Source organism: Fusarium sambucinum, chromosome IV (genome assembly GCF_050947815.1).
Source record: "Fusarium sambucinum isolate potato_lamoka chromosome IV, whole genome shotgun sequence".
NCBI classification, from domain to species: domain Eukaryota; kingdom Fungi; phylum Ascomycota; class Sordariomycetes; order Hypocreales; family Nectriaceae; genus Fusarium; species Fusarium sambucinum.
Window position 1 is genome coordinate 669,032 of NC_139291.1, and position 14,928 is coordinate 683,959.

Consider the following 14,928-nt stretch of genomic DNA (forward strand, 5'->3'; position numbering starts at 1 on the left):
ACATATCACATCATCGCATCAATGTCAATCCAAAATGGAACCGTTGGAGCCCAAATCAGACAAAAGGCTAGGCATCCGCCTTGATAGTGACACATACGCACCAGGCGATACCATCACCGGGTTTGCCTACCGAGCGACACCTATTTCGACCCCAAACGCCCAAGTATTATGCTGTCTCCATGGAGGAGCATCAGTCGTTTCCAAACACGATGCAACAATCGATTCATCTTTTGACTTCCTTACATGTCACGGCGAGTCTAGTTCACTATACAACGGACCACTTAACATTGGATTCAGAAGTCATGAACGGTGGTCTTTTAGCATAGAGATCCCTACTTGTGCTGACTCGACGATAAACATGGGAAACACATCCGCCACGTATGCGCCCGTGGGAACAACAGACCATCAACTACCACCCACATATACACTTTGTTCGCCTGGCGTCATTAGTGCATACGTTCAGTACTTTGTGGTTGTTAAATTGATATATGGCGGATCCGAACAAGTTGAAGAGTTACAAGCTGGCCATCCCTTCAGAATGGTTCAGTACTCCCCGAATCCACCCATTGCAGACTTTGCAATTAGGGTATGGCGATATCCTAAGAGTATCAAGAGCAACCTATTGATCCCTGGGATGGAAGAGGAGAAAATATCGTTGTTCGGATGGAAAAAAAGGTCAATGAGTCGATCCCACGATCCAACATTCAAGTATGAGCTGCTATTTGGGTTTCCGACCAGGATCCAGATGGATAACCCGACACCAATACCATTGCGTCTCGTTGTTTTTCCAAATTGGGAAAAGACCACTGAGATCATACAAAATGTGCCGCAACAATTCACATTACTCTTTATTAAAGTTTCACTGGTTACATGCACCAAGGTCATTGCCAAATGTGGGAGAGAAAAGTTCTACACAAGAGCCGTCGACCTCTGTCTTTCAAAAGCTATGGACCGGCTACACAAAGAGGTACTGATACCCTGTGTCAGTCGCTGGGATCCCGTTGATGTTGGCGAGATGCTCAATCTTCATCTTGGATTAACACAAGTCGGGTTTAACACTAGTTACCCTGCTGAGAAGTGTACACCATCATTCAGGACCTACAACATGACTGTAACTCACAAGTTACAGTGGATATTAGAGGCCAAGGTCGCAGGCCAAGTCTTCTCTGCCAAAGGAGAGGCAAATGTACTTTTACTGAGGTCTAGTGACGAACGGGAGCATAGTACACAAGGCCAAAATGCTTATGAGATAGGTAGGACTTTGGACACGGAACTTGGATTATTTGAAGCTGAGGAGGATGACTCGTGGATAAGACCACCACCAGAAGATGATGCGCCACCATCGTTTGCTGATGCAATTGTTATGGATAGGATCATAGAGCCAAGGCGATGACTTATAAGACAAGACGGCAATGGAGGAAAATACCGTATATATAGACCATGAAAGGATTGGATTTAATGGGATGCACTTCTAATGTTTGCATTGTTGAATAAACTGATCTATTGCTGCTTTTTATTTCTATCTTCTAAGTGACCAAATAGACTCGTCCTTCAAACGGTGACAAAACAGCAGTCTTTTCCTTTCCCGTGTGAGTCGACATTATCGGAACAAGCTTTATATCCTTTCCACTAGTAACTCCCAACTCTTCAGAGGTTGGAGCACTCCACGTCTTGTTCTCAGTAGTAAAGTTGAGAACGACAGCAACCTTGGATCCATCTGCAGGAGACTCTTTAACAAAAGCATAAATATCAGGATCATCCTGACGAATGACCTTGTAATCTCCGTACACAGTAAGATCGGGAAACTCCTTTCGGAAAGCAATAGCTTTCTTCCAGAAGGAAAGGACACTTTGTGGATCGTCTAGTTGAGAGGCGACGTTGACTTCTCGAGATAGAGGATGAGCTTGCATCCAAGGAGCTTTGGTAGATAGTCCAGTCTTTTCGGCTGCTTCTGAGAATCCTCCGTGCTTGCCATCGCTCCAACAGATGGGGATACGTGCATGGTCTCGAGCCAAGTGTTGTAGAGCATTGAAGGCTTTGTCGATTTCTTGCTCATCGTTGTTAGATCGTTCCTTGACAATGTCCAGGAACTGATAGCTCTCGATATCGACGTAGTTTTCCAGAGGATAACTATCCTTTGGTGCGTTGACTGAACCGATCTCTTGACCTTGATAGACATATTGTGTACCACTCAAACAAGACTGAAGCAAAGCCAAGAGCTTGGCTCCTGCCACTCTATACTGAGGACTGTCGTTTGTAAAGCGCGATACTGAACGAGCCTGGTCGTGATTCTCCATAAAAACAGTTGTCCAAGCATCTGTTCCATGAATCAAACTCTGTGTACGACCAAAGGCATCCTTCAACTGAGGAAGAGTATAGTTTTTGGGTGTAGTCTCATATTTATGAGTCTTTCCAAATCCGACATCGACAACGTCGAATTGGAACACCATGTTGAGTTGCTTCTCCTTGGCGCTAACGTATCGCAAGACGCGCTCCAAGTCTGGTGTGTGGGGAAGTTCGCCAACAGTGATGGCATCGTATCGTTCAAGAACCTCGCTCATCTCGCTGAGAAACTCGTGCATTCGAGGGCCGTTGCAGTAGAGGAGTCCGGCAGGTTGGTATTCGGCCTTGGGGTCGACGATAGGCGCATCCGGGAAGTCCTGGATCTTGGAGTACATGTTGACAGTATCAACACGGAATCCATCGACACCTCTGTCAAGCCAGAATTCCATGGAGGAAGCATAGATGGCCCTTCTGGTCTCTGGGTTCTCCCAGTTGAGATCAGGTTGCTCTTTGGCAAAGAGGTGAAGATAGTACTCTCCTGTTGCCTCATCCCATTCCCAGACACTGCCCTTTCCAAAGTTGGAACGCCAATTGTTTGGAGGGAGACGTTGACTATCGTCTGAGTACTTGGCAGGTCGCCAGATGTACCAATCACGCTTGGGGCTATCCTTGCTAAGTCTTGACTCCTCGAACCAAGCATGCTTGTCAGAAGTATGGTTGATAACGAGATCAAGCATAATCTTCATGCCCTTTTCGTGAGTCTTGCGGATCAACTCTTCCATATCTTGGAGAGTACCATAGGGACCATAGACATCTTCGTAGTTGGAGATATCATAACCCATATCAACTTGTGGGCTATCATACATAGGACAGACCCAAATAACATCAACACCTAAGCTGGAGATATAGTCCAACTTGGATATGATGCCTTGGAGATCTCCCATGCCATCGCCATTGGAGTCGCAGAAGGATGCAGGGTAGATTTGGTAGATAGTGGCCTGCTTCCACCACTGCTTTGTGCGTTTGTTGACAGTCATTGTAAAGAGAATTGAAGAAGATAATAATGAAGAGACGTTGTTTTTTGAAAATGACTGTGAGGTACGGAGAATAAATACCATCTGGCTATAAGATGGGCATACTGTAACCCACAATCATGTGTTTCCCCATGATTGATGCATCCTCGTCTAATTCCCCCGCGTTGGTCGGACCGATGAAATCGTGATTCAACCGAACCAATGAATTCATGAACTAAATGTCTCAGAGGCTCTCGAAGGGTGGTATCACGACTTGATTGGTGTAACCTCGGACCGACGACTTGACTTGAACATGATTGGTTATTGACCGGTCCGACGAGATGAGTTCAGAGTCAAATGCCTCAACTGTGTCTCTCAATGGTTGCACGATGATCCACTGATTTCAGCCACAAAATCTGAAAGTCAAGTTTTGATGCATTCCCACATTCCCCATGATCTGCAGAGTCTCGGTCCGACCCCAGACTTTTGGTCTGTCCCCCATGGGGGAGCTGGGTAGATCATTGACCTTGTTAACGTCGACGTTGAGCGTTGGTTGAAGGAAGCTAATTTACAATAGTTCGGTAATCGGAACTGTAACTAACTCGAACGAGATCCGGACCGACAGAACATGTCTTAATCAACCAATGATCTTTTAGTGTAACCTCTCTCGGACAGGCCTAGACACGGCCATCCCCATGATTTGCCATGCACGCTAAGAAATCTGGCCGAGAATTGTTTCGTAGAACTCGTTACTTGCCTTTTTGGATTGTCTCAATTAACTTGACAACCTCATTCTCTTCATCTCGCTTCGAGTATAAGATGTCAAGCATATCTCGCTAAAAAACGAAATCTCAGAACATCATCAGCATCACTTCTCTCATCTCTTCACCTTGGGTCCACAACTCTTCTGATCTGAACATTCTATACTTCATTTCTCAAAATGTCTCCCGACTCAAAGGTTGACAATGGCATCGCGCCACACATCCCAGCCGTTGTGGACGCAAACGTCGCCCATGAAGCCGCAGCCGCAACAGAGGCAGAGCGCAACATGGGACTCATCCAGTCTCTCAAGCTCTACAAGAAGGCCTGTCTTTGGTCAATCTTCTTGTCCCTCTGCATCATTATGGAAGGTTTCGATGTTGTTCTTCTCAACAACCTCTTTGCCTATCCTCCCTTCCAGCGCAAGTTTGGTGTTGAGCAGCCTGATGGTACTTATCAGTTGACAGCTGCTTGGCAGTCTGGTCTTTCCAATGGTACTCTCTGTGGTCAGATTCTTGGTCTCTTCATCAACGGTATCATTGCCGATCGCTTTGGATACCGCAAGACTCTCATCGGTGCTCTCATTGGATGTATCGGTTTCATCTTCATCATCTTCTTTTCCGAGACTCTTGTTCAGCTTCTCATTGGAGAGATCTTCATCGGTATTCCCTGGGGTGTCTTCCAGACTCTTACCACCACCTACGCCTCTGAAGTCTGCCCTACCCACCTCCGCGCCTATCTGACCACCTATGTCAACCTCTGCTGGGTTCTCGGTCAGTTCATCGCCTCTGGTGTCCTCCGCGCCATGGTCACCCGCGACGATCAGTGGGGTTATAAGATCCCCTTTGCTCTCCAGTGGATGTGGCCCGTTCCTCTCATCATCGGCATCTACCTCGCCCCCGAGTCTCCCTGGTGGCTCGTCCGAAAGGGCCGCATCGAAGAGGCCAAGGTTTCCCTGCAGCGACTTACCGCCCGCAACAGCGAGTCCGAGTTCAAGCCCGACGAGACGATTTCCATGATGATTCATACCAATGAGATGGAGAAGGAAGTTCAGTCCGGTACATCATACTTTGATCTCTTCAAGGGTACCAGTCTGCGACGAACAGAGATTGTTTGCTGTACCTGGATGGTTCAGACTCTCTGCGGTGCTACCTTTATGGGATATTCTACCTACTTCTACCAGATGGCTGGTATGGCTGTTGAAAACAGTTTCTCCATGTCTCTTGGTCAGTACGCCATCGGTGCCGTTGGTACTGTCTTCTCTTGGTTCCTCATGGGATGGTTCGGTCGACGCACACTCTATCTCTATGGTCAACTCGCCATGTGCATCCTCCTTCTCACCATCGGTTGTGTCGCTTTCGCCGGAAAGGAGAACGTCGCTGCTCAATGGGTCATTGGATCTCTTCTCCTCATCTACACCTTCACCTACGATTCGACCGTCGGACCCGTCTGCTACTCTCTCGTCGCCGAACTGTCCTCGACCCGTCTCCGAACCAAGACCGTTGTCCTCGCCCGAAACACATACAATATCGTTGGCATCATGACCAACATCATCACTCCTCGCATGTTGAACCCTTCTGCTTGGAACTGGGGTGCAAAGGCTGGTTTCTTCTGGGCTGGAACTTGTGCTCTGTGCGCTGTCTGGACTTACTTCCGCCTGCCTGAGCCCAAGGGTCGCACTTATGGTGAACTCGATGTTCTCTTTGACCGTGGTGTCAGTGCTCGCAAGTTCAAGACTACAGAGGTTGAGAGAATGGATGCTGAGTTTGTGGATGTTACAAAGGAAAAGGCTTCTGCCATCTATGTTGAGCAAGTCAACAGCAACAAGTCTTGAGTAGTTTAGAATGAGTTACGATGGAGTTATTCAGTGTTTCGAGCCAGTTTAGCAATTGTTAGCAATGATATTACGTTTATGAGTATAATCAAGTATCAATTTTCGCAATCTCTGTTCTTGAAGACAATGATCTGATGCCATGAAATCAGCCCATTCTGAAATGTGACAAGCCCAAGCCAACCTCGGTCAATGTTCTCGTGTCCAAACCCCAATAAAGAAATAAAAAGTGGCAAGTTTATAAGGTGGGGTTGTCTAGCCATAACCATTCTTAGCGTGACATATCTCGTGTCTGGCAACTCCGCATCTTCATCTTCAGCTCTCAACCTCTTGAACCCCATTTTCTTTGACAATGAGCAGTCGAACAACAAGAGCATGCGATCCCTGTCGTCTTAGAAAAGTCAAATGCAACGGTTCAGTCCCGTGTTCTCAATGTGGACATCTCAACCTTGCCTGCGTCTACTCGGCGCCCCCGACAAAGAGAAAGCCCACGGTACGCGGACGATTAGTAGCTCAGATACGCGAGGGTGTTTGCGTGCGACCTGATGATGCAAGGTCCAACTCGGGTTCCCCGCAAACTGACGATCCTTCACCTTCATACATCCCCACGAGCAATGGCACACTATATACCCAAGACTTTTTTCTCAATCTCGTCAAGGAATATGAACGCGCTGTTTTTCCAGTCAATCCAATTATTTTACCATCCGAAGTCGTGACCGCGATTGAAGGGATGGAAAATAGCTTTGAAGATGCTGCGTTTGTGTACGCGTTTGCCGGGGCTACAATCAACTTATCGCAAACAACGTGGAACCCTGACAATGATATCCTTGCAAGGATGATGGATCTTTTGGCTCTTGGTTTCAAAGCGCACAGACAAGCCGAATTAGGAACTGGGTTCCTAAGTAAATTGCCAGTCAGCGCGAAACGCGTCATGACGTGTATCTTTTTGGAGAATTCTCTCATGACCTTTGAGAGATTGGAGCGAGGTCTGATGATGCTGCGAGAAGCTGGAACAATGATACAGATGATGGACCTCACAGATGGTTCACTCACTCATCACGAAATTGCCACGCGACAACGGATGTATTGGGAGATATCAATCCACGAACGTTATCTCACAGTCATTGCAGGCTACCCAGCTCTATTGCCTCCTCTCAAAACTGGTCTCCCGATTCCAGACTATGAGTTGTCGCCTGGGATAAATGAAGGCTTCAATCGATTGATCGAGCTGTTTAATGTGCTCGACGATGAATTCTTGGCTCACTGGAGGGCTCAACAGAATCCATCCAATCCAGCACCTGAAATGACAGCTGACTGGATCGAGTACAAACAGGCCCAACTCGACCAAGATGAGATACGCGTAGCCGAGACTGATAACAAGTTGATATCGAGTGGCTGCGAGGGCTTAACCGAGCTTCAACACGCAGACTTGCTAATCACACGACTCTGGATGAGAATCCTAGTATGGCAACTTGCACTATCCCAAGGTCTTTTACAATCTACACCACCACAAAACACGCATGAAGGCTTCTCAATGCACTTCCCCGCACATCGTCTCTCAACTCAACTTCGAAACCTAGTTGATCGACTAAAAAGCTTTGACAGTGTTGCGCTACATGGACCGGGTATTCTAGCCAAGCTGTTTGAGATCACGACCACTGTGGCGGATGTATTGGCTTTACCTACTGGGGCTGGGGAGCAGCAGGATGTCGAGGCGAGGGTGGAGGATTTTTTGTTTCTTGTTACGTTTTTGTTGAGTTTTGATAGGATTCATCAGAATCAGAGGGAGTATCTGAAGGAGAAGTTAAGTGGATTGCAGGATGCTTCGGGGTTTCATAGTTTGGCTACTTATAATGCTGACGGGTGGTTGTCCGGATAAGTTAGATTATGGATGCATGTACAAAACATATTGTTAATACTCGGTAACTTCTTTTACTCAGCTTTGAACATTCAAGTCCTCTTGCAAAGATCCGAGGGGGAGGAATGGGGATTTTGCGGCGTTCAGCGTACCCTATAGTAGGTATGTATAATTAGGTAACTCGTATTCTATCAACTCGAATACTGCCTCTAAGGACTTGCATTTAATATTTAGTATCTATTTTACTTTACTTTTCATTGTAGATAGATCTGTTCTTCGACAAACAGTTATTCCACAATTTCAGACTCTTGCTACCGACCAGTTACCAAACACTACCCATCACGCGTTTTTCATGTCAAGTCACTTATCGTAACTCTTCGATCGAACCTGATCAATATTAGACACGAGTATTACTGAATTGCATGATAAAACTCCTAACTGACTAATAGTTAATAAATGCTGCATCTCTGCCTAACAGGTGCACGAGCTTGACGCGGTGCCTGTTTAGGAAGTTGTCTCGACACGCCATCTATCTCATGTATCAGCTTACTCTTACATTATGCTGCACCTCACTAAAAAGGTCTGGATCTCCAAAGCATGGACATGCAAGACAGTACTTACCCCGAGAATTACCACGAGATTACCCCAACATCCACTCCTCTACATATTGCCAAGACTGGGCAGCAATACTCCTCAAGCCCGATGTCTCTGATGGTCCGACTTTAACCGTTTGACTATGGCTCGATATCCCTCAATATTCTGTCTTCGTCGCGTGGGATCACCAAGATCATCCTACCCGACACCCGCGACACGTCCCCCAAGTCCGACTTCCACCGTTGCTAATATCCGTGAATGCAATAAGACATCAGCTAAGACTCGGGCCAAACCGCTTTACGTCTGATCCATCCAAGGATCACCCGGTTCAGTACCGGCGCTATTGTTCTTTTTCAGTACTTGATATCAGAATATCACCGGCGATCCCGTAGAAGAACCGAGTGGTCTGTTGATAAGGGACCAATTGTGAAACAGAGCGTTGGCGCAGAAGAATATTTCTAGAATAAAAAATCGCGCATAAATGTGGCCGGGACCCCAAATCGGGACGTGCATAAAGCCCCTTGTGGTAATGACTGTCAGCTAAGCATCGGCTTTTATAGGGAATCCAATTTTACCCCTTGAATTAAGTGGAAACCGTTGACTTTGTACTCTGTAGATGTTGATGCAGTGGGGGTGATAACGTTGTGATAGTGCAGGCTGATGCAACTGGTGTTACAAGGAGGATGCAAGGAAATGTCCGTTGATTATCTCCCTATTTTCTGGTTAAATGAACAAGGAAGTGACCAATGATGCGGTGATTGATGTCAATGTCTCGGACAAACTTACTCGTGTCTTTCTGTGTTTTGCTCGGGGAGTGTAGATCTTTGCCGTGGGCAATACAAGCTGAAGTGACACGCAAGCATGCGCGGCTAGACTAACCTAATTGAAAATGGTATGGCTTTTCCCTTCATAAATTATTTTTCTAGAATGATTTAAAGTGCAAGTCATGACATAGTTATGCATACTAGTGTAGATCATTAAGAACAGGAAACTTGATGGTGATTGTTGCAAGTTTCCGCGATCTTGACATTGAGAAAACCACTTGTTGACAAACACTAACTAATTGCCAAGTTTCCCCCAGATAACGGTGTCTCTTCATCATTCTGGGGAATATCCATCTTCCCCATGGGGGCTCGCATGAATTCTGGTTCTCATCACTAATGAAAACTACAGTCTCCAGACTTTTGTAAATTATCTGACGAGGGGACATGTTTTTGGTTTGCATTCTTCTGACGGCTTGTCTCGTGATTATTGGAGAATCAGGGACCAAAGCGTGGGCCTATTATGGGGATTGACCATGAGATATGGAGTTTGCCAAGGCCGTAATGGAGTTTTGTTAGTCATAGTAATGTTGAGCCCATAATAAACCAAGAAAGCAAGGATATTTGTAAAAGAAGACGATATGAATAGTGACAATCTAGATACTCGAACAGATAACTAAACTCTTGATAGTAATTACTATCCAAGTCATCACTTGTATCGTCACCAGACGTCGTCTTAAACATTGGCGGCTGAATGAGGCTCAACCTCTATCGCGTCAAAAAAAACATGTCCCCATCCCTGACGTCAAAACATCCCGGCGAACCCGTAAAAAAAAAAGCACAGACATAAAAACAGCTTTCGGTCAAATTTCCATCCATCTGAAGCAAAGCATCCAAGGAAGCCAAGGAAACCTTCTGAGCAGTGCACTCTTGAACCTTTGTATCCGACTGGTCCGGGCAACTTCCTCTGAATCCACAGACATACCGAATTTGACCGAACCATGAATAATACCCTGAATAGGAAACTTGTTATTATCTCGGCAGGCCTTCCGTTTCATCAAACCCCCATGGGGCTGGCCAAGAGCACCGCCCCCATTACTCCAACTGCCTACCCCGGTTGAACCTGATTTGAGGCGAACGAGATGCTGCGGATCCCATCACCTCAATTTCCCCAGTAGATATTCTCGCAATGACGTCTCAGTGTCATATGGCCCCCCTATCCCGTCAGACCATGAAGCACTGTCTAATAAACTGCGCCATTTATACACAATCTTTCAAGGCAAGGCTGACGGTTATAAAGTTTGACTCAATTCCACTTAATCTCTCTCGTCTATCCCCAGCTTTCAACCGTCATCGCCTCTCCTTCCATCATTCATCCATACATCTACAGTGTCAACTGTCCTGGTGACATTTGTCTCTTTTCTTCTTTTATTGAACAAGCTTTTTGTATACACACTCCCAATAAACACTCCAAACAGAAAATATGGAGAAACTTGGCGATCAAAAGACCAAAGGTCAACTCCACGATGGAGTCACCTCTGATAGCGATGGCTACAACAAACACGAAGCCAGTAGCTCCCACGACGGTCACGATTTCCAAACCGTCAATGAATCTGCCGACAACTCAAATATCTACTCCCAAGGCGGCAAGAACTTTCGAACTCTCAAGAGATGGGATACCATCTTCATCCTCTTCGCCAATCAGATCGGTCTCGGCATCCTATCGCTTCCCTCGACTCTCAAGACCCTTGGACTCGTCCCCGGTATCATTGCGCTGATCGGTATTGGTGGCATTTCTTGGTATACTGCCTATGAGCTTCTTCAATATTATCGCCTTCATCCTCAGGTGCTCAACATTGTCGACATGACTCGTTTTGTCGGTGGTAGAACACTTGAAAGTATCGCTGGTGTGATGATGATGATTCAGGTCATCTTTGTCGCTGCTTCAGCTATGGTTACCCTCTCTATTGCCCTCAACACCATTAGCGATCATGCGACTTGCACTGTTGTCTTCATCTTCATCTCCTGCGCTGCATGCTTCCTCTTCGGTCTTCCCCGCACCACCAAGTTTGTGTCTCACCTCGGTATTCCCAATGCTCTCAGTGTTCTGACCGCTTGTATCATCGTCATGGTCGTTCTTGGCGTTGATGGCCCTCGAGGTGTTGATAACATGTCTGAGTGGCGTAGAGAGATTGTCATTGTCGGTAACCCTAGTTTCCGCGATGGCCTCAATGCTTGTCTGAAGATTGTTTTTGCCTATGCCGCCAACCTCAGCTTTGTCGTAAGTTAAATTGTCACGTAATAGCCAAACACAGCTAACAATTTCCAGGGATATCTTGCTGAGATGGCCTCGCCTCTTGAAGATTTCAAGTTCTGTCTTACCGTCCTTGAGTGTGGATCCATGACCATGTATGTCATCTTTGCAGTCATTTTCTACTGCCTCGGAGCCGAATACACCACCTCGCCAATCTTGGGATCCACAGCACCCATTTTCTCCAAGGCTGCATATGGTGTCGCCCTCCCTGCCATTTTTGCTACTGGTCTCGCTTACGGCCACATCGGATCCAAGTACATCTTTGTTAACGTTATGCGATGGACTGGCAACCTTCATGAAGTCACTGCCAGCTCCGTCAAGTCCTGGGGAACTTGGATCGCATCCGTAACTGGCTTTTGGATCGTCGTTTTCATCCTGTCCAACGCCATCCCTGTTTTCGACTCTATTCTCTCCATCACATCTGCCACTACCATTTCTTGGTTCACATACGGTTTCAGTGCTGTCTTTTGGTTCCACATGAACAAGGGTCAGTACTTCCGTGACTGGAAGAAGATCTGCTTGACTATTGTCAATGCTCTTCTCATTATCATGTCGCTCTTTATGAACGCAGCTGGTCTGTGGGCATCAATCACTGAGCTTCTTGACATTTTCAACTCTTCATCAGGTGTCCGTGGTGTCTTTTCCTGCGGAGACAATTCTTCATAAGATGTTTATGTGTTAGAATCATGTATTATAGAATGATTTCAAATTAGCGACCAATTTATACTGTTCTCAATTCCAATCCGACCCTCCGTACTTGGGAAAGGATCCATTGGTAGGAGGTATCCACCCACCGCCGCTAGAAACATAAGAGACGAAATTAGTAGGCCAGCTTATGGTACTTTGATCGTACTCCTTAAGTTATTTATTTTTGTAGCCTAAAGCTTGAAGGTCAACGTTTCTGCCACCCACTAGGCATGTACGGTAGGTACTGACGTCCATTTCTTCCAGCAAAGAGGCAACTTGCCATTCCCCCCAAATAAAGCTTGCTCGTCGTGACAAGTCTAGCATGGTTTTAGGAAGGATGGAATACTTGAGGTCTAGCTGGTCCAACAATGTGCAAAAGTCGTGAGATACAGCCATCCACTCGTCGTTGCTATCAGGCATCAATCGTACCCCATCGTCCGTCAACCAAGGCGTCCCCGCCTCACAGACCACAATCAAAGAGTGTTCCATTCTTTCTTTAATCTCGGCCCACACAGGTAATTGTTGTAACTCTTGCATCCCTTCGAGTGAGACGTAACGTTTCGCATAGACCAATGGATCAAGACCGGATCGATCAGAGATAAACCATCTAGAGGTTTCCAGAGCGTCTCTCTCGGCGACTGCTTGAGCTTCTAGGATGAGTTGTTGCAGTTCGAGGCATCTCGTTGGTGATGTCTGAATGTCGTGAGCTGAGTAGTTGTGCTTTGTGAGAACAGTTCTGGCTACTTCGGAGATGACGTGTGGTTTTTTAGGCTCAGGCCAGTGCTGCAGGTCATCCTGTAGTTTGTGGACTAGGGTAGTTTTGCCTGTGGATTGAGGGCCGATGATGTAGATGTTGGGGATATTAATTCTTGTTGGCATGATTGATTGACCTTTTGGTCTATCTCGTCAGTCGTTAAATAGTTGATAGATGAGAGAGAGAGAGAGATGTCAAAGCTAGGTCGATCCGACGACAGTCTGAGATAGGCCTCCGCGGGGTAGCCTGTTGTGTAACAAACATTCACGGATATCCAATGAAGATGAATCATCATCAGCCTCAGCTCAACTTCATTGGATCATCTCGTCTTAGGTACTCGTCGCTTATCTCTTTCCTCTCAAGCGCCTTTCCCCTCTGCAAACTCAATTCACTGGGTGTAAGCAAAATGCACCTACTGGGTAGCAGAAAAAATAGCTTCCTAAGTTTTAGGGTATAAAAATAAGTAGTCTAAGAACTATAGCCTAAGGGGCATAAAGTGGTCTACTAATTTCGTCTCTTATTCTTCCATCGGTTAATTTTTCTGATACCCTGAGGGCCACCACCGAAAATGGATCAAGGTTTCCCCTTCACTCTCTTACCCCGTTCTTCCTCTGTCAATTTGAATTGGTCCTCTAACCATTGTTCAACCATATTTCGCTGTCTCAATTCATCCCAGTCGTCGTCATCATCATCGCTTGGGAGCTCCGGCCACTCGGCCGCGCCACTCATGGCACCAACAACACCCAAGTGCCAGGCAAGGTCCAGCATAGCCTTGCATTTCTGGGCATCATCGGACGACATCTCAATGTGAGCAAGGTGACCAGAGATTAGTGGTGCGTGATTATTAGTCCGCATTGCTGCATAGTTGCCATGTCCGAGTTTCGTGCGAGCGGGTCTGGGGTTTTCATCAAACTTCCGGATGCTTTCAACCATCTTATCGAAATGGTTGCCTTCTCCCTCCAAGGTCACATTCACGTCGGGCGGCTGCATACGCCGTAGATGCCAATGAAACTGTATTGTGACGGTGGCCGTTTTTCCATCTGGATGGTCAGTGACGCGTAGGCACTTGAATCCGACATTAGTACTGTCTAGACACCGGTGCAGTTGCCTCTCGAGATATAGCATATTCCATGCTTTGTCCGAAGTACCAATACCTATGGCGCTGGTAGGCACCAAGAGCTTTTCGCATCTTTTATATTGCTCCGGGCTCATGAACAAGCGGGCGGCTTCAAAGAACTGCCTTGTCCTTTCCGTATTGTCGATATTACTGTTCCACGACTGTGGAATGATGTGTGCGACTTCTCCGTCTGCAGTTTGCATGAAGATACACCTGTCTCCGTCCCGTTGACGGCAAAGTGCCTTCTCGTCGCTGACGCTGTTGATCATGGAGAGGGGGGTGCCGTCTTTCCTGGTTGGCAAAAACCCTGCGTCTGGGTCTGAAGCTCGGCTGGTTCTTTGCGATGTGGTTGTACCTTTCTTGCTGAGTCGTTTAATCTCAGTTTTGTTTCTTTTTTTCTTACTTGCGTTGGAAGGTCGTGATGAGCCAGCTCGCTGTGTCGCTTGCGTCTTGCCGACATTGCCGATAAGTTCTAGGGCTGGAGGTGCGGACGGGGGTGGAGGTGCGATTGTGGCTGGGGACACAACTTAGGACTCGTCAGTAAAGAAGACTTGATAGGTAGATAGGGAAGGATAACTCACAGCGCGTAACTAATCCAGGCAGTTCACCAAACATGTCGGTCATTGAAGTGTGCGATATCCAAATGAGAGATTCACGAAGATGCTCCAAATTCTCCTTAGGCATCGTCAACAAGGCAGCCAGATGAACTGAAGTCAGCTGAACTTCGCGCTCGGGGTTTGCCTCGTTGAGTTTTTCTTGTAACATAATGGCAAAATCACGACGCTGTTCAACTTCATCGGCTGGTAGGAGTGTTATGGGGCGTTCATAGTCGGGCCGCGGTACGCTCATCGTGAAAGCTGGTCGAGCGCGTTGGTGAAGGTGGATGGAAGAAGGCATCCTAAGTCTTAGGGTATAAAAATAAGTAGTCTAAGAACTATCGCCTAAGGTGCATAAAGT

The 14,928-nt window shown here is 46.7% G+C and overlaps 7 protein-coding genes across 7 annotated transcripts; 4 read left to right on the forward strand and 3 right to left on the reverse strand.

Annotated features, from left to right (window-relative positions):
• Positions 1-34: 34 nt before the first annotated feature.
• On the forward strand, positions 35-1,393 carry FSST1_000235 (uncharacterized protein; the record flags this gene model as incomplete). Its single annotated transcript, XM_083228339.1, has 1 exon — positions 35-1,393. One exon carries the CDS (start codon positions 35-37, stop codon positions 1,391-1,393), a length of 1,359 nt encoding a protein of 452 aa, XP_083090417.1.
• Positions 1,394-1,526: 133 nt separating this feature from the next.
• Positions 1,527-3,320, reverse strand: FSST1_000236 (glycoside hydrolase superfamily; the record flags this gene model as incomplete). The annotated part of the gene is made up of 1 exon (XM_083228350.1): positions 1,527-3,320. One exon carries the CDS (start codon positions 3,318-3,320, stop codon positions 1,527-1,529), a length of 1,794 nt encoding a protein of 597 aa, XP_083090418.1.
• Positions 3,321-4,236: 916 nt separating this feature from the next.
• Positions 4,237-5,889, forward strand: FSST1_000237 (general substrate transporter; the record flags this gene model as incomplete). The annotated part of the gene is made up of 1 exon (XM_083228361.1): positions 4,237-5,889. The coding sequence occupies one exon, from the start codon at positions 4,237-4,239 to the stop codon at positions 5,887-5,889; it is 1,653 nt and encodes a 550-aa protein (XP_083090419.1).
• Positions 5,890-6,238: 349 nt separating this feature from the next.
• On the forward strand, positions 6,239-7,765 carry FSST1_000238 (uncharacterized protein; the record flags this gene model as incomplete). The annotated part of the gene is made up of 1 exon (XM_083228372.1): positions 6,239-7,765. One exon carries the CDS (start codon positions 6,239-6,241, stop codon positions 7,763-7,765), a length of 1,527 nt encoding a protein of 508 aa, XP_083090420.1.
• Positions 7,766-10,582: 2,817 nt separating this feature from the next.
• On the forward strand, positions 10,583-12,079 carry FSST1_000239 (uncharacterized protein; the record flags this gene model as incomplete). The annotated part of the gene is made up of 2 exons (XM_083228383.1): positions 10,583-11,380; positions 11,429-12,079. 2 exons carry the CDS (start codon positions 10,583-10,585, stop codon positions 12,077-12,079), a joined length of 1,449 nt encoding a protein of 482 aa, XP_083090421.1.
• Positions 12,080-12,145: 66 nt separating this feature from the next.
• Positions 12,146-12,979, reverse strand: FSST1_000240 (ATP/GTP-binding protein; the record flags this gene model as incomplete). The annotated part of the gene is made up of 2 exons (XM_083228395.1): positions 12,146-12,169; positions 12,350-12,979. 2 exons carry the CDS (start codon positions 12,977-12,979, stop codon positions 12,146-12,148), a joined length of 654 nt encoding a protein of 217 aa, XP_083090422.1.
• A 448-nt stretch (positions 12,980-13,427) lies between these two features.
• FSST1_000241 (uncharacterized protein) lies at positions 13,428-14,820 on the reverse strand (the record flags this gene model as incomplete). Its single annotated transcript, XM_083228406.1, has 2 exons — positions 13,428-14,497; positions 14,553-14,820. The coding sequence occupies 2 exons, from the start codon at positions 14,818-14,820 to the stop codon at positions 13,428-13,430; spliced, it is 1,338 nt and encodes a 445-aa protein (XP_083090423.1).
• Between the last annotated feature and the right edge of the window lie 108 nt (positions 14,821-14,928).